Source organism: Periophthalmus magnuspinnatus, chromosome 7, assembly GCF_009829125.3.
Source record: "Periophthalmus magnuspinnatus isolate fPerMag1 chromosome 7, fPerMag1.2.pri, whole genome shotgun sequence".
NCBI lineage: Eukaryota > Metazoa > Chordata > Actinopteri > Gobiiformes > Gobiidae > Periophthalmus > Periophthalmus magnuspinnatus.
This window is the reverse complement of record NC_047132.1, coordinates 31,747,960-31,775,914: the sequence shown is the minus strand read 5'-3', so window position 1 is coordinate 31,775,914 and position 27,955 is coordinate 31,747,960. Positions and strand designations below refer to the sequence as shown.

The following is a 27,955-nucleotide window of genomic DNA, read 5'->3' as shown; positions in this document are numbered from 1 at the left end:
TTCCAATACAGTCTTTTTATTGCTGAAAGAAAATGCAGGAAAAAAAACATGCATTTTTACTGTGAGCTTTGTGTGTCGCCTCTCCACAGATCTGACTTTACTTACATAACCTGGCCACCTGCTTGTCTCCATGGCGACAGAGACATTTACATGAGAGAAACAGGGGCAGACCCTCCACCAGAACATTTGCATACTGCTCCTTTAAGGGTTTCATTCTGACAAAAGCACATTTCCACTTGGATGCGTTGTTTATTTGCGTTATATAAATTGCACGTGTTAAACTGCAGGCCCGCGAGCCCAAATGTGGCCCGCTACCTCATTTTACACGGCCCGCGTCGAGGTAAATCAAAAGGTATGGCTGTCTTAAAATGTCAGTTTATTGAGATTCGCAGTTAGTCGGCGCTAAAATCTGCTTTCCTCTTTTATTTTTCTTTTCTTTCGCAGAGCCGCGTCCTTCGTGCGTCCGTCCTGTCCAGCTGGTGACCTGCCGCAACATGTCAGCGATTAACCTGAGCCCATGTCACCTATTGGGACGTCCTCCTACAAGCACACCTTGCCTTAACCTGACGTGGATTCTGATTGGCTGACGGGGCTTAAAGAGGCTGCAGCAAATAGACTGATCCACGGGACGGTCCATTCTCTGCCTCTCTCGGGGAGGTTAATGAGTGAAGCCTGCGTCGGGCTCTGAGCCAAGTGACACGAGCTACGCCGGCTAACGCTACAGCTTTTGCACCGCCCGGGTGGGTTAAGAACGGAGAGAGACGCGGCGTTGGCTCAGGGACTGATGATGAGAACTGCTGCGCAAAAGGGGAAGGAATAAAAAAAATAAAAAAAAGTTCTCAGACTGTGTGAAGTTGTAAGCTGTGAGGGAAGGAGAGCACGAGGAAGGGAGGAGAGGAGGAGGAGGAGGAGGAGGAGAGGAAAAGAGAAGGGAGGGGGGTGTGGGAGAGAGAGATCAAGCACGCCGGAGAGATAGAGAGAAAGTGAGGCTAGTCAGAGAGGCGTTGAGAGTGCTGGAAGGAGGCAGGAGAGGATGAAAGCAGGGAGCCGGGCTGAGCTGCAACGAGGAACACTTTGAACATAAACGGATCTAGCTACTGCAACTACTGCTACTGCAACTACTACTACTGCTACTACTGATACTGCTACTGCTACTACTGCTACTGCTACTGCTGTCACCCTATCCAATGACTACACTGTCTGAAACCGGCTCTGCAAAGGCACAACGCGAGGTATGTGAGTACAGCAACCCGGCTCTCACGGTCCATGTGTGCATGTGTCAACTTGTAAACAAATAGTGCGTCTGTGTGTGTTTGTGTGTGTGTGTGTGTGTGTGTGAACGACATGTAAGCAGAAAGCAGAAGTGAGCACCTGCGCTTGGGACGTGCTGTGAACAGGATAGACAGATAGTTAGAGAAAGAAGAGAAAGAAAGAGAGAGCGAGAAAGAGCAGGGGGGGGGAGGTAGAGGTTCATTAATCAGTGTGAACGAAGATCCGACGCTTTCAGAATTAGAGCAGTGGGCTGAAATAGCCGCGGAGAGTGCGCAGATAGCCAAAAACGGGGGGTGCCCCAGAGGAGTGTGCTTAAAAGTTTAAGAGGGATGGATGTGAGAATGGAGGAGGGAAAGAGAGAGAGAGATTTTGACTCGTTTGAATGAAAGGCAAAGTGTAAAACGCACGTAAACTGTGGACGGGGCTGATACGGCAGAACTTTTTTCTCAGTTTTATTATGAACTAAGCTAACATTCCACGCTCTTTTCTTTATAATTTCGCAGCACTGAGTTTGTTTTTCGCTTCTACACGCCGCCGTCCGTCTGCCGTGGTGATATCTCTCTCCATATGCTGGGTAATATAGGCACATTTCACAGGTTCGTGGCGTTCTGCGGGCTTTAGCCGTGACACTACATCCATCCCCGCTGACTTTAATTCACTTATTTCAATTATGGAGGACGATCAGTGAAGTGAACAGGAAGCTCGCTTTGCTGTCAGTGATTTATACCTGCGCCGCTGCTGATAAAACTACCACAAAAAAAAAAAAACCTTGTGAATGAACGACACGGCGCTCGGAAACACCCTTCGAGAGTTACTTCGGGAACCCGGCGCTGTAAAAAAAAAAAACAAAACAACCCATGAATGATGCAAAAGTGACAGGTGAACGCAGGGCTTTTTAAGGTAGAGGCGAACGAGGCGGACGCTGCTACGCCCCCCCCCCCCCCCCCCTCCCTCCTCCTCCTCCTCCTTCGCCCTACTCGGTTCCCAGAGTTGTGTCACCCAGGATAGCAGTTACAGGCCTCTAGTGGGAGAAGGTTGCGCTGCGCCTGGCCCTTTAAGAAGTCTATTTTTACAGGGGCACACTCATGCATGGAGCGAGGAGGCAGCAGCAGCAGCAGCAGCGGCGGCGGCGGCACGTACATCTCCGCACTTGTATGACTCCACACTGTCCTATAGAAAACTACTACAACGCGTCTTTTTAAAAAATTCTCATGCGTTATTATTCCAAAACCGGATCGGCGTTGCGGTCTAAAAGTGCTAACGAGTGGGTGCGAGCAGTAAAGACACCCTTGCACAGTCAACGCCAATGCCAACTATTCCCACATACTTGTTTTTGATATGCAGATCGAAGCTGTAAACGCAAAAAAACAAAAACGTTCCCTCAAATCAAACGTGCACCGGCTCCTCACGCAAAAAAACAACAACATCATAACACACTTAAAACTGACACCCACTCGAATTCTTGAAAAGGGAGGGAAAATATGATAGTTTTATACGCACGCAGGCCCTACTTTCTGCCCACTACTTACTAAAAAATACTTGTATCTGGAAATACTGTCGGCCTTATGCAATCTACATGTTATATAATGCATGGCTTGTCATTATCACAGTCTTGGTTCACGTCTTGCTGTGCTTCTCTACCTCCACACACACACACACACACACCACACTACACACTACACACACACACAAAACGCACCTTACACGCTTGCATTGAAAGCCATATACTCCACTCGCACACACCCACCTACGCCAAGTGTGTCCCCGAGAACTGCCGGCTGAGTGAGGGAAAGACAGCGAGTAGGAGGGCTGACAATGAGAGGGAAAGAAAAAAAAAGGAAAAAAAAAAAAAAAAAACTTGCATGAGAATATGAATGTCTATACAAAAAACGCTGTCAGAACATGGAGGTGTGGGCAGGCTGCCGGTTCAGAGGAGTTATTTAGGGATACAGCAGCAGTCCCACATCAGCGGACGAGTGTTTGGGTGGATGGACAGTTGTCAGTCTAATACAGGAAGTGAGTTCCAGCGGGCGACGCGCGGGGACGTGGCGTTGAGTTTCACACCTCCGGACAGACGCTGACCTGCGCGTCGGACGAGTAAATCAGACGTGTTCTTCTTCGTGGTGGTGTAGCTGTTTTCTTCTAATTTTGCCTTTCGTGAAGAGTGATTTATTTTTGCGTAAGCTTTAACGCGGTTATTTTCGAGACGCCATTTTGTTGATTTATCGCCGTTTTCACCTTCACTGTGACACGCCCACTGTGACGTACGCGCTTCCCGCTCCAGTTTTATTTTCGTAATCGTTGGTACTCGTAGGATTCGGCAGCGTCGCGTCGTCATTTTGGTACAAATTTTTAACACTGCTGGTCTGGTGTGACGTGCGTCTGTCCACAGGGGGCGCCAGCATCACGCGGCGCTCTGTTGTGATGATGTTTACGGCGACGTCAGCTCCCAGTTTCTTTGATTAAGTCGTTTTAGATGAATATTGTGACTTAAAATGTGTAAATTATAACAGAATGATCCACAGAGATGAGAACCATAGAGACACAAGCACAATAGCGCGGATTTAAGGCGGAGTCAGAGTTCGGCGTTTCCCGAGTCGACCACATTTAAAATATGTTGTTTTTTTTCCCTTTAATTGTGGTTTAAATGTTTGTATTTTTGTTTTTATGTATTATTATTTTTTATTTTGTTTTACTTGTATTTTGTATAAATTTGTATGATTGTATTATTAATCTACAGAAGGTGAAGATACTTTAAATATTTCATAAAAGTGTGTGTGTGTGTGCTCTACCACATGAGCCACGGGGAACTTGTATAAACTGTAATAATGATGAAGACAGTGATCATTTAGTTGATTAATCATTTAGTTGATTCATTGTTTAGTTAATTAATCATTTTGTAGATTAATTGTACAGTAACTTAATCGTTTACTTGATTCATCGTTTAGTTGATTTACTGTTTAGTTGATTATTTGTTCAGTAAATTAATCATGTACTTGATTAATTGTTTAGTTGATTCACTGTTTAGTTGATTCATTGTTTAGTTGATTTTTGTTCAGTGGATTAATTGTTTAGTTGATTCACTGTGTAGACGATTAATCGTTTAGTTGGTTCATTCTTTAGTTGATTCAGTTTTTGGTTACTTCAGTTTTAGTTGATTCAGTGTTGAATAGATTCACTGTTTAGTTGATTAATCATTTAGTTGATTCATTGTTTAGTTAATTAATCATTTTGTAGATTAATTGTTCAGTAGCTTAATCGTTTACTTGATTCATCATTTAGTTGATTTACTGTTTAGTTGATTTATTGTTTAGTTGATTATTTGTTCAGTAAATTAATCATGTACTTGATTAATTGTTTAGTTGACTCATTGTTTAGTTGATTTTTGTTTAGTGGATTAATTGTTTAGTTGATTCACTGTGTAGATGATTAATCGTTTAGTTGGTTCATTCTTTAGTTGATTCAGTTTTTGGTTACTTCAGTTTTAGTTGATTCACTGTTGAATAGATTCACTGTTTAGTTGATTAATCATTTAGTTGATACATTGTTTAGTAAATTCATCATTTAGTAGACTAATGTTCAGTAGATTAATCATTTAGTTGATTAATTGTTTATTTGATTTACTGTTTAGTTGATTCATTTTTTTGTTTTGGATTAATTGTTTGGGTGATTCACTGTTTAGTTGATTAATTGCTTAGTTGATTAATTGTTTGGTTGATCCAGTTTTTGATTAATTCAGTTTTTAGTTGATTCACTGTTAAACAGATTCACTGTTTAGTTGATTCATTATTTAGTTAATTATTGTTATTGTTATTTTAATTGATTCACTGTTTAGTTGATTAATCGGTTAGTTGATTATTGTTTAGTTGATTCATTTTTAGTCGATTCATTTTTGGTCGATTCATTGTTAAATTGGTTCCATGTTTAGTTGATTTATGATTGAGTTGATTCACTGTTTAGTTGATTCATAGGTTAGTTGATAATAGTTTAGTTGATTAATGATTGAGTTGATTCACTGTTTAGTTGATTAATTGGTTAGTTGATTATTATTTAGTTGATTCATTTTTAGTCGATTCATTTTTGGTCGATTCATTGTTAAACTGATTCCATGTTTAGTTGATTAATGATTGAGTTGATTCACTGTTTAGTTGATTCATCGGTTAGTTGATGATAGTTTAGTTGATTAATCATTTAGTTGATTAACTGTTTAGTTGTTTTAATCATCTTAAATACATATTAGTTGCTCTTTATTCTTGTGAGTTGATAAAGTCTTTGTGTCCAGACGACGAGGCCTGAGGACAGTCGACTGGACATGTGGAACAGAACTTTATATACTTTTATACTGTTTTTTATTTATTTATTTAATTTTTTTTTTGCATACAGATGTGTCGTAACTATCAGTAATAGTATCACCGCCTGCTCAGGTCACGTTGGGTCACTTTGGGTCACGTCGGGTCACTTTAGGTCACTTTGGGTCACATTTATAATCACATTTACTTTGAGTCTTAAAGGTAAAAACGTCGTGTTGTCGACTGTTGGACTGTTGTGCGTTGTTGTCGGTTTGTTGTGTTGATGTGTTTGATGAGTCTCATTTCTCCAAAGCTCCTGTTGCTCAGATGAAATAAATGGAACTTTACCCACATTTTTTACGCTAACAGAAAATTGCCTATAATACGACATAATATCTGTGAAATATAACTTTCTCTGTTAATATGACAAAACAAAACAGGTAATATTTATGTAAACATTTGTATTTTAATGTTACGGTAAAGTTTTTATAATAACAAACTGGAGTTGTGTTTTTTTTGTTTCATTCACACATATTTAACTCACAAACCCTGCATGTTTAAGCTGAGTTCTTCTCTCAAACTGAAAACACTCTGTTCCACCTTGTGATGTCATCATGTGGTGATACAGGAAGTGCTCCACTGTGTTTTTAAACTCCACACACCTTCATTTCTAGAATCATTTGGATCATTTCGGTCCTGTAATTGCCAGTTTCTACTGAACTAAAAGTAAAAGAAGCTGTTAACACTTCCACCTGATGACATCACAAGGTGGAACAGAGCATTTTGAGCTTTGGAGATTTGAAGATTAATAATAAAGTGTGACTCAAACATGTGTGTGAATGAAACAAAACACAACTCCAGGTCTGTTTTTGAGGAGGACGCAGCATCAGAACATGGATTAAAGCTACGAGAGTCAGTTTTGTGTGATATTGGAGCTTTAATAAACGATGAGCTCATTTTGTTTTCGCTTTAACCTCCTGAGACTCGAGCTCTCGTGAGACTTTATTTGCAAAAACTATTAAGTGCCTGAACACACACATTTTTTCTGAGCGTAAAAAAACGAAATGAGAAACAATTGTGCGTCTAGGAACAATGTGTCTCATTTGAAGTGCTATTGACAGGTGCAGGAAGACATATGCCTTTAAATAAAAAATTAAAATTAAAATTAAAAAAAATAATAAAAAAAATAAAAAAATAAAAATTAAATTAAATCAAAAATTAAAATTAAATAAATAAATAAATAATAAAAATAAATAAAATAAAATAAAAAATAAAATAAAAATACATTAAAATAAAAATAAATATTCTAAACTCTTAAAAATAATCAAAATTGAACATGTTCTTGTTGCTGTTCTTCTTATAAAAATTTGCACTTTGGCCTAAACAACCCAAAATGTGTCTGATGAGGACGTCAGGTCTCAGGAGGTTAATGGCGCCGCACATTCTGTCACTTCCTGGTTTCTTTCATACGTATAAACCCGGTGTAGTCTGTGTCTGTCTGGTGTTTTATCAGTGCTGTTCTCCCTTGGTATCTGTCGGGCTGAGTGAGTAAAAGCGCTGTGTTGTGTTGTGTTGTGTTGTGTTGTGTTGTGCTGTGTTGTGTTGTGTTGTGTTGCGTTGTGTTGTGTTGTGTCGCGTTGTGTCACAGTGTCGGTGCGGCGCAGTTGGAGCGGGGACGACACAATTGGACTGGGACTGGAGCTGTGGAGTAATCTCAAAAGCAGAGCAGGTGTTTGAACGCACTTGACATGGTGCCAGACTGTTTTAAGGCGACGCACACCTGAGGAGAGGAGGAGAAGAGGAGGAGAGGAGGAGGAGAGGGGTGTCCTGTGAGGAAGAGGAGGAGAGGGGGGTGTCCTGTGAGGAAGAGGAGGAGTGAGGGAGGATGGAGAAGGAGACAGGTGGAGGAGAGAGGGAAGGCGACATACACCTGAGGAGAGACGAGGAGGAGGAGGAGAGGAGGAGAGGGGTGTCCTGTGAGGAAGAGGAGAAGAGGGGGGTGTCCTGTGAGGAAGAGCAGGAGAGGGGGGTGTCCCGTGAAGAAGAGGAGGAGCGAGAGGGGAGGAGAGAGGGAGGAGGAGAGACAAGGAGGAGGAGAGGGAGGTGTCCTGTGAGGAAGAGAAGGAGAGGAGGAGGAGGTAGGGAGAAGGAGAGAGGAGGAGGAGAGAGGGAAGGTGACATACACACCTGAGGAGAGACGAGGAGGAGGAGGAGAGGGGGGTGTCCCATGAGGAGGGGGAAGATGAGGAGGAGGAGAAGAGAGGGGAGGAGGGAGAGAGGAGAGAGGGAGGAGGAGAGAGGAGGAGGAGAGAGGGAGGGCAACATACACACCTGTGGAGAGAGGGAGGAGAGGGGTGTCCTGTGAGGAAGAGGAGGAGGATGAGGAGAGAGGAGGAGAGAGGAAAGAAAGGAGGAGGAGGGAGGAGGAAATGGGGGTGTACTGTGAGACAGAAGAGTAGGAGGAGGTGGAGGAAAGAGAGAGAGGAGGAGGAAGAGGAGGAGGAGGAGGAGGAGTGAGTCCTGTCAGTTGCAGCTTCATCTATTTCTGTCCGGGGGGATCCTTTGATGTCGGACTGAGAGAAATGACAGAAAATTAGTCTGATTTTTTTTTTTATCAATCAGAGGCGACGGCGGCTCAGCTGGTAGAGCATTTGCTCACGCTGCTCTTGTGTCCTTGGGCAAGACACTTAACCTCCTCGCCCCAGTGTGTGTGTGTGTGTGTGTGTGTGTGTGTGTGTGTGTGTGTGTGAGGAGTTTCTTTGAGTGACTTTAAGGTGGAAAATCACTATAAAAATGTGAGATTTAAGATTTTTATTGTCATTGTCATAAAAAAAAAAAAAAAAAAATTCCGTTTAAAGCCTCAAACACTGCAGAGTTTTGATATAAAGTGTAATCCTGTAATACTTTTATTGTCTTATTAAGGCGATATAAGTTTATTTGTACAACAGGATCGGTCCACAAAGTGTTTTACAGAATAATAAAGACAAACAACAACAAATCAAAACATAAATAATCATAAATAATAAACATTAAAAACAGAAGAGTGAAAAAAAAAAACAATAAAAATGAGGCTTTCAGTTAGTTTTAGTTCAGTTCAGAACAGGGTTAAGTGTCTTGCCCAAGGACACGACGGCGGTGTCCATCACTCCGCCAACCTGTGGGTCAATGCACAATGGCTCTACCAACTGAGCCACCGTCGCCTCGTGATCTCAGCTCCAGGTCACATGATTTTATTTGGACTGATGATCCAGAATAACACTGTGTGAAAAGAGACTCATTAACTGTGGGTTTATTATTGTGTTTTATTGTGTTTTGTTGTGTTTTGTTGTGTTTTATTGTGTTTTGTTGTGTTTTGTTGTGTTTTATTGTGTTTTATTGTGTTTTGTTGTGTTTTGTTGTGTTTTATTGTGTTTTGTTGTGTTTTGTTGTGTTTTATTGTGTTTTATTGTGTTTTGTTGTGTTTTATTGTGTTTTATTGTGTTGTGTTTTATTGTGTTTTGTTGTGTTTTATTGTGTTTTATTGTGTTGTGTTTTATTGTGTTTTGTTGTGTTTTATTGTGTTGTGTTGTGTTTTATTGTGTTTTGTTGTGTTTTATTGTGTTTTGTTGTGTTTTGTTGTGTTTTATTATGTTTTGTTGTTGTATTTTATTGTGTTTTATTGTTGTATTTTATTGTATTTTATTGTTGTATTTTATTGTAATTCTGAAAAATGAGCCGCAGCAGCAAACACATCTTTTTCTGAAGAATTGTGTTTGTGTTAATGATAAAATGATCTTCATGTTGCTGTGAAAATGGAGTTGGTTAAGAATGTCTGAACCAGACAAGAATCTTCTCTCTGTCTGTGTCTCCCTCTCTTTTTCTTTCTGTCTCTCTGTCTGTCTTTCCCTTTCTCTCTCTGTCGCTCTTCCCATGTCTCCCTCTCTCTGTCTCTCTGCCCATCTCGCTCTCTTTTTCTCTGTCTCTCTTTCTCATTCTCTCTCTCTGTGTGTCTGTCCCTCTCCCCCGTCTCTCTCTTTCCCCTTGTCTCTCTCTCTCTTACCCCTCTCTTTGTCTCTCTTCCCTATCTCTCTCTCTTTTTCTCTGTCTCTCTTTCTCACTCTCTCTCTCTGTGTCTCTCTCTTTCCCCCTGTCTCTCTCTCTTACCCCTCTCTTTGTCTCTCTTCCCTATCTCTCTCTCTTTTTCTCTGTCTCTCTTTCTCACTCTCTCTCTCTCTGTGTGTCTGTCCCTCTCCCCCGTCTCTCTCTTTCTCCCTGTCTCTTTCCCCCTGTCTCTCTCTCTTACCCCTCTCTTTGTCTCTCTTCCCTGTCTCTCTCTCGCGCTGTCTTCCTGTCTCTTCCTGGGTCTTTCTCTCTCTCTCTGTCTTTCTCCTGTCTCCATTTCTCTCTGTCTCTCTCTCCTCCTCTCTCTCTCCCTCACCTTCTCTCTGTCTCGCCCCTATCTATACCCCTGTCTCTCTCTCTCTGTCTTTGTCTTTGCCCTGTCTGTCCGTTTGCCTCTCCCCCCGTCTCCATGTCTCTCTCTGTCTCTCTCTCCCGTCTCTCTATCCTTCTCCCCCTGTCTCTTTCTATCCATGTCTCTCTCCTCCTCTTCCTCTCTTCCTCTCTCCCTCTCTCTCTTTTTCATGTATATATTCATTCGTACAGTAAAGCTTTATTAACATTAGCTCTCAGTCCATCTTCACTGTTTTGGACAAGGTCTGACCGTCTCTCCTCTCTCTCCTCTCTCTTCTCTTCTCTCTTCTCTCTCCTCTCTCTTCTGTCTTCTCTTCTCTCTTCCCTTATCTCTTCTCACTCTCCCCCTTCTCTCCTCTCTCTTCTCTTCTCTCTCTTCTGTCTTCTCTTCTCTGTCCTCTCATCTCTTCTCTCTCCTCTCTCTTCTCTTTTCTCTCTCATCTCCTGTTTCTTCTCTCTCTCCTCTATCTTCTGTCTTCTCTTCTCTCTCTTCTCTTTTCTCTGTCTTCTCTTCTCTCTCCTCTATCTTCTCTCTCATCTTCTCTCTCTTCTCTCTCCTCTCTCTTCTCTTCTCTCTGCTCTCTCTTCTCTCTTCTCTTTTCTCTCTCTTCTCTTCTCTCTCCTATCTTCTCTCTTCTCTTCTCTTCTGTCTTTTCTTCTCTCTCCTCTCTTCCCTGTCCTCTCTCTTCTCCCTCTTCTCTTCTCTCTCCTCTCTCTTCTGTCTTCTCTTCTCTCCTCTCTTCTTTCTCCTCTCTCTTCTCTTCTCCCTCTTCTCTTCTCTCTCCTCGCTCTTCTCTCATCTCATCTCTTCTCTCCTCTTTCTTCTCTCTTTTCTCTTCTCCCTTCTTTCTTCTCTCTTCTCTCCTCTCTCCTCTCTCTTCTCTCTCATCTCTTCTCTCTCTTCTCTTCTCTCCTCTCTTTTCTCTTCTCTCTTCTTTCTTCTCTCTCCTCTCTCTTCTCTCCTCTCTCTTTTCTCTTCTTTCTTCTCTCTCCTCTCTCTTCTCTCTCATCTCTTCTCTCCTCTCTCTTCTCTCTCCTCTCTCTTCTCTCTTCTCTTTTGTACTTTTCTGACTCTCGGCTCCTCGACAAACCCAAATATTTTAATGAACATTTTCCCACATAAACAAACTCACACATCACATTTATTTATGAACCACTTTCTAAACCCGCCTAAACTCTCTCTCTCTGTCTCTCTCTCTCTCTCTGTCCCCAGCCTCCTTCACTTTTCCTTCACTTTTCCTTCACTTTTCCCTTAAACCTCTCCATTTTACATAAGTCTGTCTGCGTGTGCTAATGATGTCTCTGTATATTGTTTTTTTTTTTTTGTAAAACTTTTCCGACGGTTCATCCTCCGTCGTCTTCATCACATTTCATTTTTATCACGCGTTGTTTATTTTCCGCGTCTTTGCTCTTTGCGTTTGCGTGGATCATTTTCTCCGGCCGCGACTCCGCTCACCCGTGTGTATGATCGCGCGGTACGGTCTCCTCCTCCTCCGTACTTCATCTACAATCGAGGTCGCGACCTTTCAACTCCGCCGCCCACCGCTTCACGCCCACGCCGTTTGAACCGAGCCCGTCTTTTCTGATACTTTAACTGCTCGTTGTGTTGAAGACGGAGAAAAAAAATCGTATTATCGAGGTATTGGCGTTTGTCGTTATCAGTGAACAGAACTCCTCTCTCTTCTCTCTTCTCTTCTGTCTTCTCTCTCTTCTCTCTCCTCTCTCTTCTCTCCTCTCTCTTCTCTCTCCTCTTTCTTCTCTCTCCTCTTCTGTCTTTTCTTCTCTCTCCTCTCTCCTCTCTTTTCTCTCCTCTCTTCTCTCTCTTCTCTCTTCTCTTCCATCTTCTCTCTACTCTCTCTTCTCTCTCTCCTCTCTCTCTCTCTTCTCTCTCTCTCTTCTCTCTCTCTCTCTTCTCTCTCTTCTCTGTCTCTCTCTCTCTTCTCTCTTCTCCCTCTTCTCTCTCTCTCTCTCTTCTCTCTTCTCTCTGGGACATTCTCTCTCTCTTCTCTCTGGGACATTCTCTCTCTCTTCTCTCTTCTCTCTGGGACATTCTCTTCTCTCATTCCTTCTCTCTCTCGTTTCTTCTCTCTTCTCTCTCGTTTCTTCTCTCTCTTCTCTTTTCTCTCTCTCGTTTCTTCTCTCTCTCCTCTCTTCTTTCTTCTCTCTCTTCTCTCTCTCGTTCCTTCTCTCTCTCTCTCTTCTCTGTCTCTCTCTCATCTCTCTATCTCTTCTCTCTTCTCCTCTCTCTGTCCTCTCTCTTCTCTCTTCTTTCTCTCTCTTCCCTGTCTCTCTCTCTTCTCTCTCTTCTCTGTCTCTCTCTCTCTTCTCTCTCTCTTTTGTCCTCTCTCTTCTCTCTCATCTCTTCTCTCCTCTCTTTTCTCTTCTCTTCTGTCTTCTCTTCTCTCCTCTCTCTTCTTTCTCCTCTCTCCTCTCTCTTCTCTCTTCTCTTCTGTCTTCTCTTCTCTCTCCTTCTCTTCTCTCCTCTCTCTTCTCTTCGCTCTCCTCTTTTTTCTCTCTCTTCTCTCTTCTCTTCTGTCTTCTTCTCTCTCTTCTGTCTTCTCTTCTTTCTCCTCTCTCTTCTTTCTCCTCTCTCCTCTCCTCTCTCTCCTCTCTCTTCTCTCTTCTCTTCTGTCTTCTCTTCTGTCTTCTCTTCTCTCTCCTTCTCTTCTCTCCTCTCTCTTCTCTTCTGTCTTCTCTTCTCTCTTCTCTCTCTCTTCTCTCCTCTCTCTCTTCTCTCCTCTCTTCTCTCTCTTCTCTCTTCTCTTCTCTCTCCTCTCTCTTCTCTCCTCTCTCTCTTCTCTCCTCTCTCCTCTCTCTTCTCTCTTCTCCTCTCTCTCCTCTCTCTTCTCTCCTCTCTTCTCTTCTGTCTTCTCTTCTCTCTCTTCTCTCCTCTCTCTTCTTTCTCCTCTCTCTTCTCTCCTCTCTCTTCTCTTCTGTCTTCTCTTCTCTCTTTTCTCTCCTCTCTCTTCTCTCTTCTCTCCTCCTTCTCTTCTCTTTTCTGACACTTTAACTGCTCGTTGTGCGTATTATCGAGTTATTGGCGTTTGTCGTTATCGGTTTAGAGAAATTGTAACCTCCAAGACACGCGTTAGCCTTGAGCGTCGATACAGCGCTCGCGGTTCGTGTCTGCGGCTTTGAAGAACGCGTTTGAAGAGGCTGCGGTGGAAAAAATCCGCCATTGAAATGCGCGTTGGCCTTTGCATTAGCTGTAAAAAATGTAATGAAAGAAAATCTACTGTTGATGCATATTTTAGAGCCTGATGTCTCTAAAACAAACAGCGTTAGTTTATGAGTAAATGAGTGAGCTGGCAGGGCACGCCGGGTGTGGGAGGGGGTTGTAGACGAATAGCAATAATGAGGCGGCGTAGCGGCGTTGCCTTGAATACCAGCCGTGATAAAGGTACTCCAGACAGCAGCGAGCAGCCTGTCTAGACACTGTCTCTGAAGATGAATGGCACTCCAGCGAGCAGTGGCCGCGCTCTCTCCGCTCTCTCCTTACAGCAACAGTTCACTAACTTTTATCTCCTGCAAAGTTTGACCCAAGTTACACGGACTAATCCCAGAATAACACGCCCCCGCGCTCGCCGTCGCCCCTGCGTCTCGCCCCTTAGCTCCTTGTAAGGCTCTGATCTGTGCTAAGAAAGAGGCGAGAGTCTGCGGGGAAGTCCCTCTGAAAACGCATTAACCGTGTTGTCATTGTATTTGTATAGTAACGTGTGTGTTTTCTGTTTTTTTTTTTTTTTTTGACGCCCGCGGTACAAGCTTTCTGTGGTCGAAACGCGTCTGCTGCAGCACCGCATTAGATGTAAGAGGCGTTTTAACACAAAAAAAAAAAAAAAACACTGAAATGAAACTCCATCAAGCGAACTTAAATGTCAATGGAAGACAAGAGCACAAGAGCGTCTACGGAAATGTCAAACGCGAGGGCTGCGGAGCTGTAGACGACGTGCGGAGCTGAGGACGGGGGGGGGGTTTTGGAGCAGGCGGATCTGTGGAGCGGCGTATCGGCTCCTTTTTGACCTGCTCCTCGCGTTCGCTCCGCTTCTGCTGACGAGATGAACCGGCGCAATTAGTCCACCATATTTTTAACTGATATTGCGTAAAAGCTTAAGGAGTCATAGCTGCCCTATTTATACCCAGGGGCTAACGGGCTGTACCACTACGCGGGGGGGATTTCCTCGCAGAACTTTACTAAAGCCTTAGGCCGCACCAGTTTGGATTCGCACGGATTAACCCGGGCCATACATTACTGCACCTCTCATACTCTTGACACAGGTGGAGTCGCTCTCTCTCTCTCTCTCCTGACGCCGCTCTGCATGGGAACAGTCTAAATGTGACCCGGGATCAGCCCCTCCTCCTCTCTCCTCCTCTCTCCTCCCCCTCTCCCTCTCTCTTTCTTGCATGTGTGTGACCGTGTGTACAGGAAGGTGTTGTTAATAGTAGCTCTAAGTCCATCCTCATTGTGCTGGGCTGACCTGGCCCTGTGCCCATAAGCTTTGGGCCATATCACCTTTCCTTTATCAGCTTAGGCTCTGGAGTAAGCACAGACCTAGTAGTACTACCTCTCCCTCTCCCTCCCTCTCTTTCTCTCTCTCTCTCTCTGTCCCTCATCTCTCCCTCCTCCCTCCCTCTCTCTCCTTCTGTCCCGTCGTTGTCACTAGTTGCGGGTGTGTTCACTACGGCCGTGCCCTCTGCCTCTCTGATACTCTCTGTTCAGATGTGTTACGTTCAGCAGCTCGTTTCTGCTGCATCAGGCTCTGGTCGGACGCACACACACACACACACACACACACACGGGCACACACACACACTGAAACGTGAGCGGACACTTGAGATGAGCTCGTGAGGGGCACTGACGGGCAAAGTGCGACAGTGTGATTTCATGTGAGCGTCGTCTCTTTATGTTCATGTTTCGTTTCTTTTGCGTCGGCAGATTCACTTTTGACTTTAGGATTTTAAGCCCAGAACCAGGAACATGGAGAAACTCAGGGAGTGTTTGTGTGTGTAAGTACCACAGTGTGTATGGAAATGGACAGAGCTAACCTGCTAGCTGCTATGTTACAAACAGGAAGTGATCATGAGCGCACTTCCGGCTCCATCGACTCTGGCTCCAGTTCACTTTTTATTGAAAAACCGTGGCTCCTCTCTCTGTCTCTGCTGTTGTCAGACTCTTCATTTTGGTCTTAAATGTTCGTATTAACTCTACATGATCCTGGGGTTTTTATTTCACTGTTGTGTTACACATATACTCACACACACACATACACACATATATACTTACGTACTTACACAGTACTTACACATGTACATACACATATACTTACACATTTACTTACACATTTATGTGCAGTATCTCCAGTGCAGCGTCACATTATCAGTAAACAGATGTTGAGGTCGCTCCTGTTAGCGTTAGCAACAGATTTGATTGACATCGTTGCTAAGCGCCCGCTCCCTGTTAAACAGAGGTGTGGGCGGGAAAGAGTGTTATGTGTGTATGTGTGTGTATATATATATGTGTGTGTGTGTGTGTATATACGTGTGTATATATATATGTGTATATATATGTGATATGTGTATATATATATGTGTGTGTGTGTGTACACACACGTGTGTATATATATATATGTGTGTGTGTGTGTATATACGTGTGTATATGTGATATGTATATATATATATGTGTGTGTGTGTACACACACATGTGTATATATATATATATATATATATGTGTGTGTCTAAGTCGGCTGCTAAATTTTCAGTGTCGAGTCATTTCCTGATCTTATTTTCGCTCCTTTGCTGAACTTTGTAATTGACTTATTTCATTTCTTTCATTATGAGTCTCACTTTTCTAATTTTACTCTGACATTTACAGCGGCTCAGACTGAGCGTTTCCTTTGGTTTTTAGTGTAGAAAATCCTCCTGTTTGCGACTGACCTGTTGACTGTCATTTTTATCTTAGATTTAATTAAATTACCAGAGTTAATGTCGTGTTCTATATTTACGTACAGTCATTTAAAATAAACTCCGGCGTGTTTCTTTTTCCCCTTTGAATCTGCGAGACATAGTACTAGAAACACACGCACAAAAGTCGACTAAAGTTCCCTCCGAGTTTGATTTCTAAACAATTGCCTTTCTCATCCTCAGTGAAGTAATTGTAGGAGCCCACACGTTTAGTCACAGTTGCAGACGGCATTGAAAGGCCCACACAGACTTTCACATCACAAAAACCCACTGAGTCTGAGAGGAAAGAGTATTCCCCCAAATGTCAGCGGCGCCGCTCCCCGTTGGCGGCGGCGGCGTTCTTCGTGCGTCTCTGCGTGGCCTTGTGCTCGATGCTAAACACATCTCTCTGTCTGATTAGCTTTGCTCTTGATAAGTTAGACGAGGTTAGATTTCAATTGACTGCGGCTGGTCGTGTTCTGTTGGTTTTTCATCGACTTTTGGAGGTTAAAAACAGGCACTTACGGCTCTGAACCGACGGAGTACGTGCCGCGTGGTAATTAAAGCGCTGATTGGTTCATTTTATTCCATTTTCCTCCGTCCGCTCGTCTCGTTTACAGTTCTGCGGCGTTTACGGAGGAGGATTTACACGTGAAGTGGCTTTGTACAGTTTTATATCAGACAAACACGTCACAGGCCCAGCAGAGGGAGAAGTACTGCAAAATACTCACGTAAAAGTACAAGTATCACGTGGAAAAATCTACTTAAGTAAAAGTATCAAAGCACCTGTTTAAAAGTGAACTTAAAGAGTAAAAAAGTCAAAGTATTTCGGTCGTTTAAAGTCATTTTGATAAAGATTTGAGCAGGATTTTGTTCAGCAGAAACAATTTAATCAGTCGTTTTTATTTGTTTTATTTATTTTTGCTGTGTTCAAATTAAATCCTTCGCGTTTTCAGCAGGTCTCTAATACTTTTAATACTTTTTAGTCCTGCTTGAAAATTTTTAGTGCAGTAGAAAGTACAGATACTGCTCTCAAATGTAGTAAAAGTAAAAAGTACATACTGTAAAATGCACTTAAGTAAAGTACAGATACCTAAAATGTATACTTAAGTGCAGTACTTTACTACTTTACTGCAGGCCGGTTTACTCTTTGGCACATGAATTTATTTTATTACATTTTTCATACTTCACTATTTGATGTAAAAGTTGTATTTGTGTTTTTTTTCTGCAGTATTTTACTTTACATTACAGAAGTATTTTGTCGTGTAAACTGCATATTTTGAGCTTCTTACCACAGTTTGACACCGGGACAACTCAGATTAAACCTTTTTCTTTTCACGAGACCACCTTTTTGTCTCCGTCGCATCATCGCTTTGACTGGAATGTTCCGCAGTGCAGCATTAACACGTCTGTCTCACGTTTATCGGGTGATTTTTAATGGAAAATGTGACTTATAACTTGACCCGATCGTGCTCTAGATCTGCTTCCAAATAAGATGAGAAATGCCATTGTGCGGAACATTCCAGCCGGTGCAATAACGGCGTCATGGAAACGAGCAGGTGGCGGACCGCTCGCCTCCGGGGGCCGTGGAGAGAGAAGTTATGTCACTGAGCTGAAAAACTCTGAGTATAAATGATTTTTATACTGAACTTGAGCCTGAAAGGAGCAGATGTGACATTATTATAACTCACTGTTTTACCTCGAGTCACCCAGCGTCCCCTAGTGTCCTCTAGTGTCCCCTAGTGTCCTCTAGTGTCCCCTACTGTCCCCTAATACACTGTCCACTCACTTCCAGTCTGTATTTGTAGTATTTATGTCACTGGGCTGAAAAATTCTGTCCTTTTTTTTACTAAATTTGAAAAAAGGAGCAGATGTGACATTATTATAACTCACTGTTTTACCTCAAGTCACCCAGCGTCCTCTAGCGTCCCTCAGTGTCCCCTAGTGTCCCCCAGTGTCCCCTAGTACACCGTCCACTCACCTTCAGTCTGTATTTGTAGTATTTATGTCACTGGGCTGCAAAATTCTGTCCTTTTTTTACTAAATTTGAACCCAAAAGGAGCAGATGTGACATTTTTATAACTCAATGTTAAACCTCAAGTCACCCAGCGTCCTCTAGTGTCCCCTAGTGTCCTCTAGTGTCCTCTAGTGTCCCCTAGTGTCCCCTAGTGTCCCCTAGTACACCGTCCACTCACCTTCAGTCTGTATTTGTAGTATTTATGTCACTGGGCTGCAAAATTCTGTCCTTTTTTACTAAATTTGAACCCAAAAGGAGCAGATGTGACATTATTATAACTCAATGTTAAACCTCAAGTCACCCGGCGTCCCCTAGTGTCCCCTAGTGTCCCCTAGTGTCCTCTAGCGTCCCCTAGTGCACCGCCCACTCACGTCCAGTCTGTATCTGTAGTATTTGTGTCACTGAGCTGAGAAACTCTGATTATAAATAACTTTTATACTGAACTTGAGCCCAAAAGGAGCAGATGTGACATTTTTATAACTCACTGTTTTACCCCAAGTCTCCCAGCGTCCCCTAGTGTCCCCTGGTGTCCCTCTAACGTCCCCTAGCACACCGTCCACTCACCTCCAGTCACTGGGCTGAAAAATTCTACCCGTTTACACTGAACTTGATCCTGAAAGGAGCAGATGTGACATTTTTATAACTCACAGTTTTACCCCACATCACCCGGCGTCCCCTCGTGTCCCCAGGCGTCCCCCCTAGCGCCCCCTAGCACCCCGCCTTCTCCGTTCTCCCTCTACACACTCTACCTCGACTCCTGTCCTGGTTTACCCTTTCTCTCTCTGTAGTTTCTTTTTTTTTTTTTTAGACACGGCGCTGTGAATGAACGCTCCTAATAAGCCGTACCCGCCATGCCAGCACTCCACCTCACTTCACCAGCTGAATCATTCAAATCAAATCCTTCTACGCTCCCCCGTCGGGCCCTCTCTCCACCCCCAACCACCACCGCCACCGCCAGCCCCTGTTTTTTTCAAATGTAAACTCACAAAACGGCAGAAAAGCGTGTTGTTTTCTCATGAACGCGATAGATTTTGAGGTTTTGCTTTGAGTCAGAAGTGTGTAGGATGGAGTTCCATAGCGCGGCCCTCCCCAAATCAACTGTCTGCTCTCGCAAAACAAATGAAAATCAGGTAAATCTAATCAGCTAATTGTACGAAAATGGCATTCTATTGTTAAATATTCTATACTCCCCTCCACAAGCTGCCTCTCAGACTATATAGCCAGACGGTATGTGATATGTATGCATGTTTGTATACTGATTAAAAGCAAGTGGGCGTTCGAAAGCAACTGGTATGCCTGCCTGTGTAGCTCAGCATAGCATGTTTCACAGTGCTAGATATTACTCATTTCCTTAGCCCTTTTTTCACAATTCACACACACACGTACACACATATACACACACGTACACACACACACACACTTCGGTACGGGCTTTCTCTCCTTTACTTCACTTTGGTGGGCTGCAACACTCATCAGAAGGAGCAGGTTTATGTTGAAGTCTGCTGGGATTTTTTTTTTTGTACTTCTACGTGAGGAGGAGGAGGGGGGAACGCCGGGTTTTTGGGAATGAACTTTGGGAATTTGGAGGGAAACTGGTGACAGCTGCTGCGAGACAGGTCAGTGTTTGTGTCAGTCATCGTGTGTGTGTGAGAGAGTGTGTGTGTGTGTGTGTGTGAGCAGGAGATGGATGTTTGGTTTAATTCTCTGTGTGGAAATGAAAAATTGTAGATTGAATCAGAAGTGTCAGTGGCGGACTGGACTGGGAGGAACAAAAAAAAGGCGGGATGCGCAGTACAGAGAGTGTTTTGTGTTTTTTTTTGGTTGGATTTTTGGAGTTTTGCTTCATTCATTTGACATGCGTCGTTTCATCTGTGTAAATCAGAGGTGTTTCCTTGGGTCTGCGATGTCTGGTGACCGCAGTGCTTCCAGCTTAAGTGTAGGAGTGTTGTGTCGAGCTGCAAACTCCTCCACAGCCACAATGGGATGGCTTCTCTTTCCCTGTTACTTTTACCCAACTCCATAACGAGAACAGAACAGTTTCGGCGCGTTTCGGCTTTAATCTCGCTCTACATACGCCGCTGTTATTCATATATTTAGAAAGGAGGGTCAAAGCAGTGGGCGACTTTGAGATATCGTTACATATTTATAATCAAGACGGTAGTTTCTGTCTGAACTCTGAAGTTAATGTAGGCGCAGATTCAGATTCAGGCTCATTTGTTCTGACTGTGTTTTTACTCAGCCAAGTTTTGCTTTGTGTCAGATTGTGGGTTTTGTCAAAAGTGAAGTGAATCTCGGGTTTGACTTGCGTTTGCGATGTCGTGCACCGCGTTTAAGATGATTTAAAACAGCTCCGTGGTGTATTTAGTATTTAGTTTTTTTTGTATTTCGTGCCGCGTGACGCTTTTCTTACAACCAAAATGTGTGTTCCGAGTTCTGTTCTGACACTTTTGTACATTCCTCGTTATGATATACACTGTGAGACCCGCGTAGGCCTTTTAGACGGATGAAAAACATGCACCGTTGCCATAGCGATTAACAATTTAAAACAAAATATACGCTTTAAACGGGGGAAAAGGGCCTCAGAATGTTGCAGTAAACTGAAACCTGCATATATTTTGAACACATTTTAGTATAAACCTGTACATTTAAGAAGTAATAACACATTTATAAATATCTCTTACATATTTTTACATTTACAGTTTAACCTCCTGGGACCTGTGGACAAAACATTTCGGGTTTTCTAGGCCACAATACAATTTCTGCGTCACGTATGAGGTCATTAAACTGCGACTTAAAGCTGACAGGAGAGTTTAACACATTATAGTTTAGATTTAACGAGACACGTTTTTCCAAGAGGCACAATTGTTGTTTCGTATTTTGTTTTTACTCAAGACAAATGTTGCTGTGTCCGGGCTCTTAATAAATAGTTTTTTTAATGGATGTCCTCACATGTGGACATCAGTTTTTTCTCACAGTCAGGTCCAATCAGCGCAAATGACGAAGAGAAATGAATAAAGTCGTGTCACGTAAGAGCTCGGGTCTTAAAAGGTTAAAACATTTCACTCTACAACTGTATTTTTATCTAAGATCCTGCTGTTTCTGTTGTGTTTTACTCCATCTGTGTGTGTGCTGACCTTTGCCACGTCCACATTACCTGCTCGTCTGAAGCTGCGGTCACATTCGAATGACGTCGCCCGGTCCCCTCGTCCATCCCTCCATCCGTCCGTCCGTCTGTTCTGTCTGTTTGTCCAGTAAGTTTGTTTTGGACAGTATCTCCCACTCCTCTCACTGCCCAGTTTGCAGCTTTCCACACAGATGCACAAACAACTTTTTTTTTTTTTTTTTCCCTCCTAACACTTATTCTGTTTTGGACCGAGTCACTTGATGAGCAACAGTTTTTAACCCGCCTCTCTCTCTCTTTCTCTCTCTTCCTCTCTTTCCTCCTTCCTTCCTTTCTCTCTTTCCTCCTCCCTCCCTCCATCTTCTCCGGAGTATCCCCATCTAACCTCGTCTAACCGGCTGGATGTGAGTGCGCCTGAGTGTGTGTCTGTGTGTGTGCGTCTGTCTTTCTCTGTGTGTGTGTGTGTGTGTGTGTGTGTGGGGAGGCAGTTGCCATAGCGACCGTGTGGCGGATGGCGAAGCGGCGGGGAGCTGGTACGGGCTCGTTGAGACAGACTTGTGCCGGGTGAAGTCGGTAGCGTGGCGGTGACGTGTGCCAGTGCCGCCGCCGTCGCCGTCGTTCCTGTTTTGGGCTTTTTTTTTTTCCGAACAGCTGGACCGGGCCACGCAGCATCACCGCCGAGCGTCACTTTAAATAAAAAAAAAACATTTTGTGGTGCTAAAGTGTTGGAAGAAGAATTCGCCTGGCTCCCCCGCAATTCTCGCTGAATGAAACAAGGCTGCAAAATCTCTGACACTTTGAGGAACACAACGAGCTAAACAAATAAACAAAATTACTCGAGGAAAAATGCTTGGATGCTTCTCGTGTAACTGTGACGGATACTCACTCTGCAAACGCACTTTTCTTTATAATTTATGTTTAACTCACACTAATAACAGTATAGAATAAAAAAGATCCTATGTGTTTATTCATAATTAAGATTTTTAAAGGGGAAAATAACTCCTCTTTGTCATTTTGCGTGTGCAGATTTATATTTTCCCCACTTACAACTAAAAAAAAACGCTGCATCTGTCCTCGATTTAATCTCTTTTTTACAAACCGTGTTGTCTACATGTTTAGCGTAAGTGCGGTGCTGACCACTTTGATCACTAGGGGGTAGCAGTTCCCCAGGGTGTGTGTGTGTGTGTGTGTGTGTGTGAGACAGGGGTGCTCGTAGTACGCTTACAGGAGTACGAAGAGGCAGCGAGGGGGCGGTGCTGTAAAAACATATCTACATATTCCAATGATCCCCGAGAGCCAGAGATGAAAACACTCCCGCTGAGTGTGTTCCACGCTCAAACGCAGCGCTGGCTCTGAACTTCACTGGCTGCAAATCATATTTTTAGCTCGGTCGTGGGAGTAATGTGTTTGAATGAACGAGTAAGTTGGGTAGTTTCAGGACCTCAGCGGGGAGCTCGGATAATGACTAACGAGGAGTGTTTGTCATAGAGTTGGGGTCTGTCACCTTCCTCCACCTCGGGCGTGGTGGAGCGGGTGGAGGCCTCTGTGTGTGTGTGTGGAGGTGTGAGGGTTTAGAGTCTGATCTCTGTGTGTTTGTGTTTCAGGTGAGCGCTGCTTCGGTGCACAAGGCTCCGCAGTGATCGCACAGGGATGCTCCTCCATCGCCGCCCGTTCTTCTCCCGCGAGGCTCATGTGACCTAGCCACACCCACTCTCAGGGGGCCACACCCACTCACAGGGGGCCCTCCTCCGCTGGAGCCCATCCATGAATCCCAGTCCCGAACGCGGAAAAGAGTGCCTCCCTCCCAAGAAGAGGGAGTCTCGACAAGGCTCTTCAGATCTGCTCGTGGATGAGTTCAAGCCCCCTGTGCCGCTGCGGGTTAGGCCCAGCACAGGGAGGGGGGAGGGGGGCAGAGAGGCCAGTGACAGGGCCCTGACTAACCCCAACAGCCACCTCCTCCACACCCCTCCTCCTCTGCCCGCTCCCGCCCCCAGCTTACCCCTGCCGCTGCCATGGCTGGGCTACTCCCCGTCCGTGTCCCTGCCCCTGTTCTCTGGACAGGTGGACAGGAGGGGGGCGGGCTCTCCGGCCTGGAGAGATGACCCTCTGACCTCAGCTTTACCTCACCACTCGCGCTGGCACAGAGGGGAGGGGCTCCTGTCACTGCCCCCCCCTCCATCCTCCTCCTCTTCCTCGTTTAAAGCCCCTTTCCCCGCAGACTCCAGGGAGATGTGGTCGTACATGAACAGCGGGCGCAGGGATTACAGCTCCTCCCTCTTCCCCCCGTCGTACCTGTTTGGGCACCCCTCTCTGTACTCGCAGGACACAGCGTTACCCGACCCCAGACACAGGTACATGGCAAAGAGGCCCAACGGTCTGGATGGTCCTGGCAGCAGGACTGCCACCTCCTCCAAGCCTCTGCTGGGAGAATACGGGAACGACAGCAGCCGCCTGGACATCAGTCCACACAACACTCACACCAACGGAGCTCGCAGACACCAGGACGTGTCCTCTCTGTGTCCGTCTGCGGGGCTGTTCCTGTCCGAGTCCTCCGCCCAGGAAGAGCCACATTCCTCCCTGCAGGACACGCACGGGCACGCGCCCGGGCACGCACACACACACGCAGCAGTAAAGAGCAGCTCCAGTCTGCTCTCTCCCAGTGGCCATCCTCTCGGAGCAGACGCCCGGGCTGGGAGGGGGGACCTGTTGGACCCTTTAGGGGGGTCCACGGCCGAAGCACAGGTTTATTACTCTTTTGGAATGTCTCAGAACTATCCCCTCTACAGCCCCTCAGGTACCCCTCTGTACGGCCTACACCGGGACCCCGGGCCCAGGCAGCACGCCGCCCGGAGCACCCCCCACTCACCTCTGGGCGTGTCCAACAATCATGAGCGGCCCCAAAGAGACAGAGAACAGGACAGGGACAGAGACAGGAGCAAGGACAAAGACAAGCACTTACCGCAGCACAGAGACCAACAGAGGGACAGTGAGCCCGAGCGGAGACGGGACAGGGCCAGGGCCAGGGACCTGTCTCCGGGCCGCGCTCATTCGTCGCCCCCTGCACTCCTACCTCACTTCACCAAGGGGTCTTTGATCGAGCTCGCCGGAGGCCGTCTGAAGCGCGTGGAGGAGCTGAGGACGGAGGACTTCCTGAGGAGCGCAGACACCTCTCCAGACCTGCACCTGAGCACCTGCAAAGTCCTGCTCATCTCCCCCAGCAGCACCCACGGGTTCAGCCACATGCAAGTGCACCTCACTGACCGCAACACTCAGGTCAGTACAGCGGGCAGCGCGGGACACTCGGAGAAAGGGCAAATGTGTAACGTACGACCGTTTTTGATGTATTTGATTCATGATAAAACAGAATATCCACAATGAACCTGAGCGTTTAGTCCACAAACCCAACTGTCCACTGTGTTCTACGACAAAATGAGAAGCCGAAAACTAAATTAATCAGATCATTTTACACATTTTTGCTTTATTTTAAACAGTAATTACGCAGATTTTAACTTTCTTCCATTTGACCCCGCCCCCAGCTCTTTTCTTTCCTGTTTAAACGAGTAAAACTGCATCAAATAATGAACCATTTTTAATTTCTCTGTCTTTTCAAGTTTGTCAAAATCGAGTTTAGTTTATTTTTATGAAGCACATTCAAAACAAAGCTCTACCAAAGTGCTCAACAACATTAACACAACAGTAGTATTAAAAAAGTATTAAATATTTTTTAAAAGCACAGTTTTTCCATTTTTCTCACTGATCCTGTGCAGTTTGAAGCCTAAAAGTACCACAGTGTACTCCATTGATTTTTAGAAAAGTAACAAATCTGAAAAACTCCACAACACCGGCGCAACGATAAAGATATTTATGGACGATATGAACAGATGTGGAGGCTGCGGAGAGACTCGGGATGGGGGTCTGTGTCTCAGTGGCCCACAAGATAGATAGATAGCAAGTTATACAGCCATATATATATATTTTTACATCTATGGAAATACTTATGCAATATTTATAAATTGAATAAGTAAAAAATACAGAAAGTTTATGAACAAGTTGAAAAGTAGTTGCGTTTATTTTACATTACATCTGGAGCGACCATTTTCCTGATGTGGCCCTCGGTGAAAATGTGTTTGACGCCTCTGATGTAGATGGTCAAGAGGCATGGGGCGGAGACAGGTGGTGTTGCAGGGGTAAATGGGGTTTCTGGGTAATTAGAGGTGTGGTTGAGGTGAGCTGTGGTTTGCAGGAGGAGGTGGAGGCGGAGGCGGGGTCCAGCTCCGGAGTCTCAATCATTTATACACTGCCTGGCCAAAAAAAAAGTCGCCACCTGGATTTAACTAAGCAAATACGTTGGTGTTGCTGTAGTTGGTCCGGTCTAGGTTCAGCAGAATGAGGTCAGCTGACACCGGAATATACTGAATGACCAGGTTATTCCATCAGTGGAGTTTTTCTTCCCTGATGGCACGGGCATATTCCAAGATGACAATGCCAGGATTCATCAGGCTCAAATTGTGACAGAGTGGATCAGGAGCGTGAGACGTCATTTTCACACATGGATCGTCCACCACAGAGTCCAGACCTTAACCCCAGTGAGAATCTTTGTGCTGGAGAAGCTTTGAGCAGCGTCAGACTCGACCAGCATCAATGCAACAGAGGGAAAAATGAATGCAACACTGGATGGAAATAAATCTGTGACGTTGCAGAAGTGAACAACCAAATTTTAGAGTGTGTGACTTTTTTTTTTGACCTGGCAGTGTATTTTGTTTCAGCGTTTCAGTTTTGTGCAACTAAAATCTAGAACAGCCTCGTCTTTCATGTTTAAATCCAGGCTCAAACGGTTCTGTTTATCTACACGTGACTGGGGTTTATTCTGCACTTTTCTCTTTTATGATGATTATTTACATTTTGGTTTGTTGTATTGTTGTATTTTAACGTCTTTCTTATTCCGTAAAACACTTTGAATGACTTTGTGCACCAAAAACTCCCTGTGACGTCTTGTTTTCTTTGTGTTTTTAGGAGTTATTGAAGGTTCTGGTGGAGTACCCCTTCTTCGTCCGGGACAGGGGCTGGTCTTCGTGCTGTCCACAGAAAACCCTGCAGATGTACGGCCTCCCGTGTCGCCAACTCGCCGAGGGGGACGTGTGTCTGGCCCTGACCCCGACCCCTTCCTCCTCCTCCTCCTCCTCCTCGCGGGTCCGCCCCAGGCCCCACCGCACCCAGTCCTCCTCCTCCTCCTCCAGGACGCACAGAGAGGACATGCCCCCTCCCCCTCCTCCTCCACCTCTCCCTCACCACTCCCACTCCCACCACCACCACCACCACCACCACCACGCCCCCCTCACCCCCAGCCTCCCGGCAACTCCGCGCTCCCCGGCCGCCTCCACCGCCGCTGCTGCCGCTGCCGCAGACACGGACGGCGTGGGGCAGTCTCGTCCACGTAAACGGCGCTGGTCTGCCCCGGACACTTTCCCCTGCACTGGAACTGAAAAAAGCGTTTTGGAGTTACCTCAAGGCTCAAAGCTGATGAAGTGGCAGTAGAGTATTGCACATTTTAGCGCACACAAACACACACACGCACGCACACACACACACACCCCACTTGTTACTCTCAAACTCGGGAGAACGCAAGGTGGGGTTGCAGGGAAGGAATAAACGTCATGATTTTTACGGGTGCCGAAAATGATTAAAACCACGTTAGCTCAGTCCTGACAGGAGCAGTTGGAGATTTTACTGTTTAGACACAAGACAATCAACGCACTTGTCTATGTTCAGTGTTTTTCTAAGACCCCACACACTTTAAAACAACAGTGAATCTGCAGGGTATCGATTTCAAACAGTGTTAAGGCTACGGAACAAGTGCATATAAATATACATATGAAGATATACAGTATATATATTACATTACTGATGTTGTATACAGTAAATATGCTAAACTAATGCAATCTCTGTCAGTATTGCAACGCATTTCTTTTATTTTTTTAATTTTTTCTTGCTTCGAAGCCGCCGAGTCGGCCTGGGTAGGCAAGATGAATGTATAAGCAACTCTTGAAGCCTTCTTCTTCTTCTTCTTCTATTTCTTCTTCTTCTCTTCGTCGGCGGGAGTCCACGCGCTCGTTCATCAAGGCATTACTGTCCAATCTGTTCTTAACATTGTGTCGAGGAAAAAAGGGAGAACACTAATGAAAACTGCGTAACGGACAATCCCACGCACACAGGCAGATGGACACGCAGACACGCAGGCAGACATGCAGACAGGCAGATGGATAGGCCTGTCTGCGTGTCTGGGTGCGCAGACAGACACGCAGACTAACACTCAAACGCAGGCAGACACACAGATGGGCAAGCAGACATGCAAATGGGCACACAGACAGGCACGCAGACACGCACATGGGCAGGCAAACAGACACGCAGACACACAAACAGGCATGCAGGCTGGCTGAGAAGCAGACAGGCAGACAGACAGTCACATCCTCTTCGCTCGTGGTGTTTTTCATTCTAAACATACAGATGGGAAAGGGAGGGTCTTATAGTAATGGTGCTAAAAACACATTGGAACACGATGCTTTGTGAATGCTCAACCCTGTGTTCTGTTCCCATCTCATTTGACGTACTGTATGTCAGAAGGCAGGGACACGATGAAAGTATTTTAAATCAGATACGGGTATAACCTCTGATTCAGCACACTCTCTCACTTTAGTTCTTGTGTTTTTTTATTTGGAAATTTGACCTGTTTGTTTTTAAATGTAATAGCTACAAAAATGTATATTTTTAAAATTGTGACTCTGTTTTATGATGTTCGCTAGAAATAAAAGACAAAAAGCTTTATAGATTTCATCTTAGGTGTTGATTTATTTACTGCACTAAATGTTA

General features: G+C 44.8%; 1 protein-coding gene across 1 annotated transcript; it reads left to right on the top strand.

The window, feature by feature from the left end:
• Positions 1-973: 973 nt before the first annotated feature.
• Positions 974-27,914, top strand: zmp:0000000926 (ataxin-1). Its single transcript, XM_033970231.2, has 3 exons — positions 974-1,232; positions 22,693-24,361; positions 26,102-27,914. The coding sequence occupies exons 2-3, from the start codon at positions 22,853-22,855 to the stop codon at positions 26,621-26,623; spliced, it is 2,031 nt and encodes a 676-aa protein (XP_033826122.1). The 5' UTR covers positions 974-1,232; positions 22,693-22,852; the 3' UTR covers positions 26,624-27,914.
• The last annotated feature ends 41 nt before the right edge of the window (positions 27,915-27,955 follow it).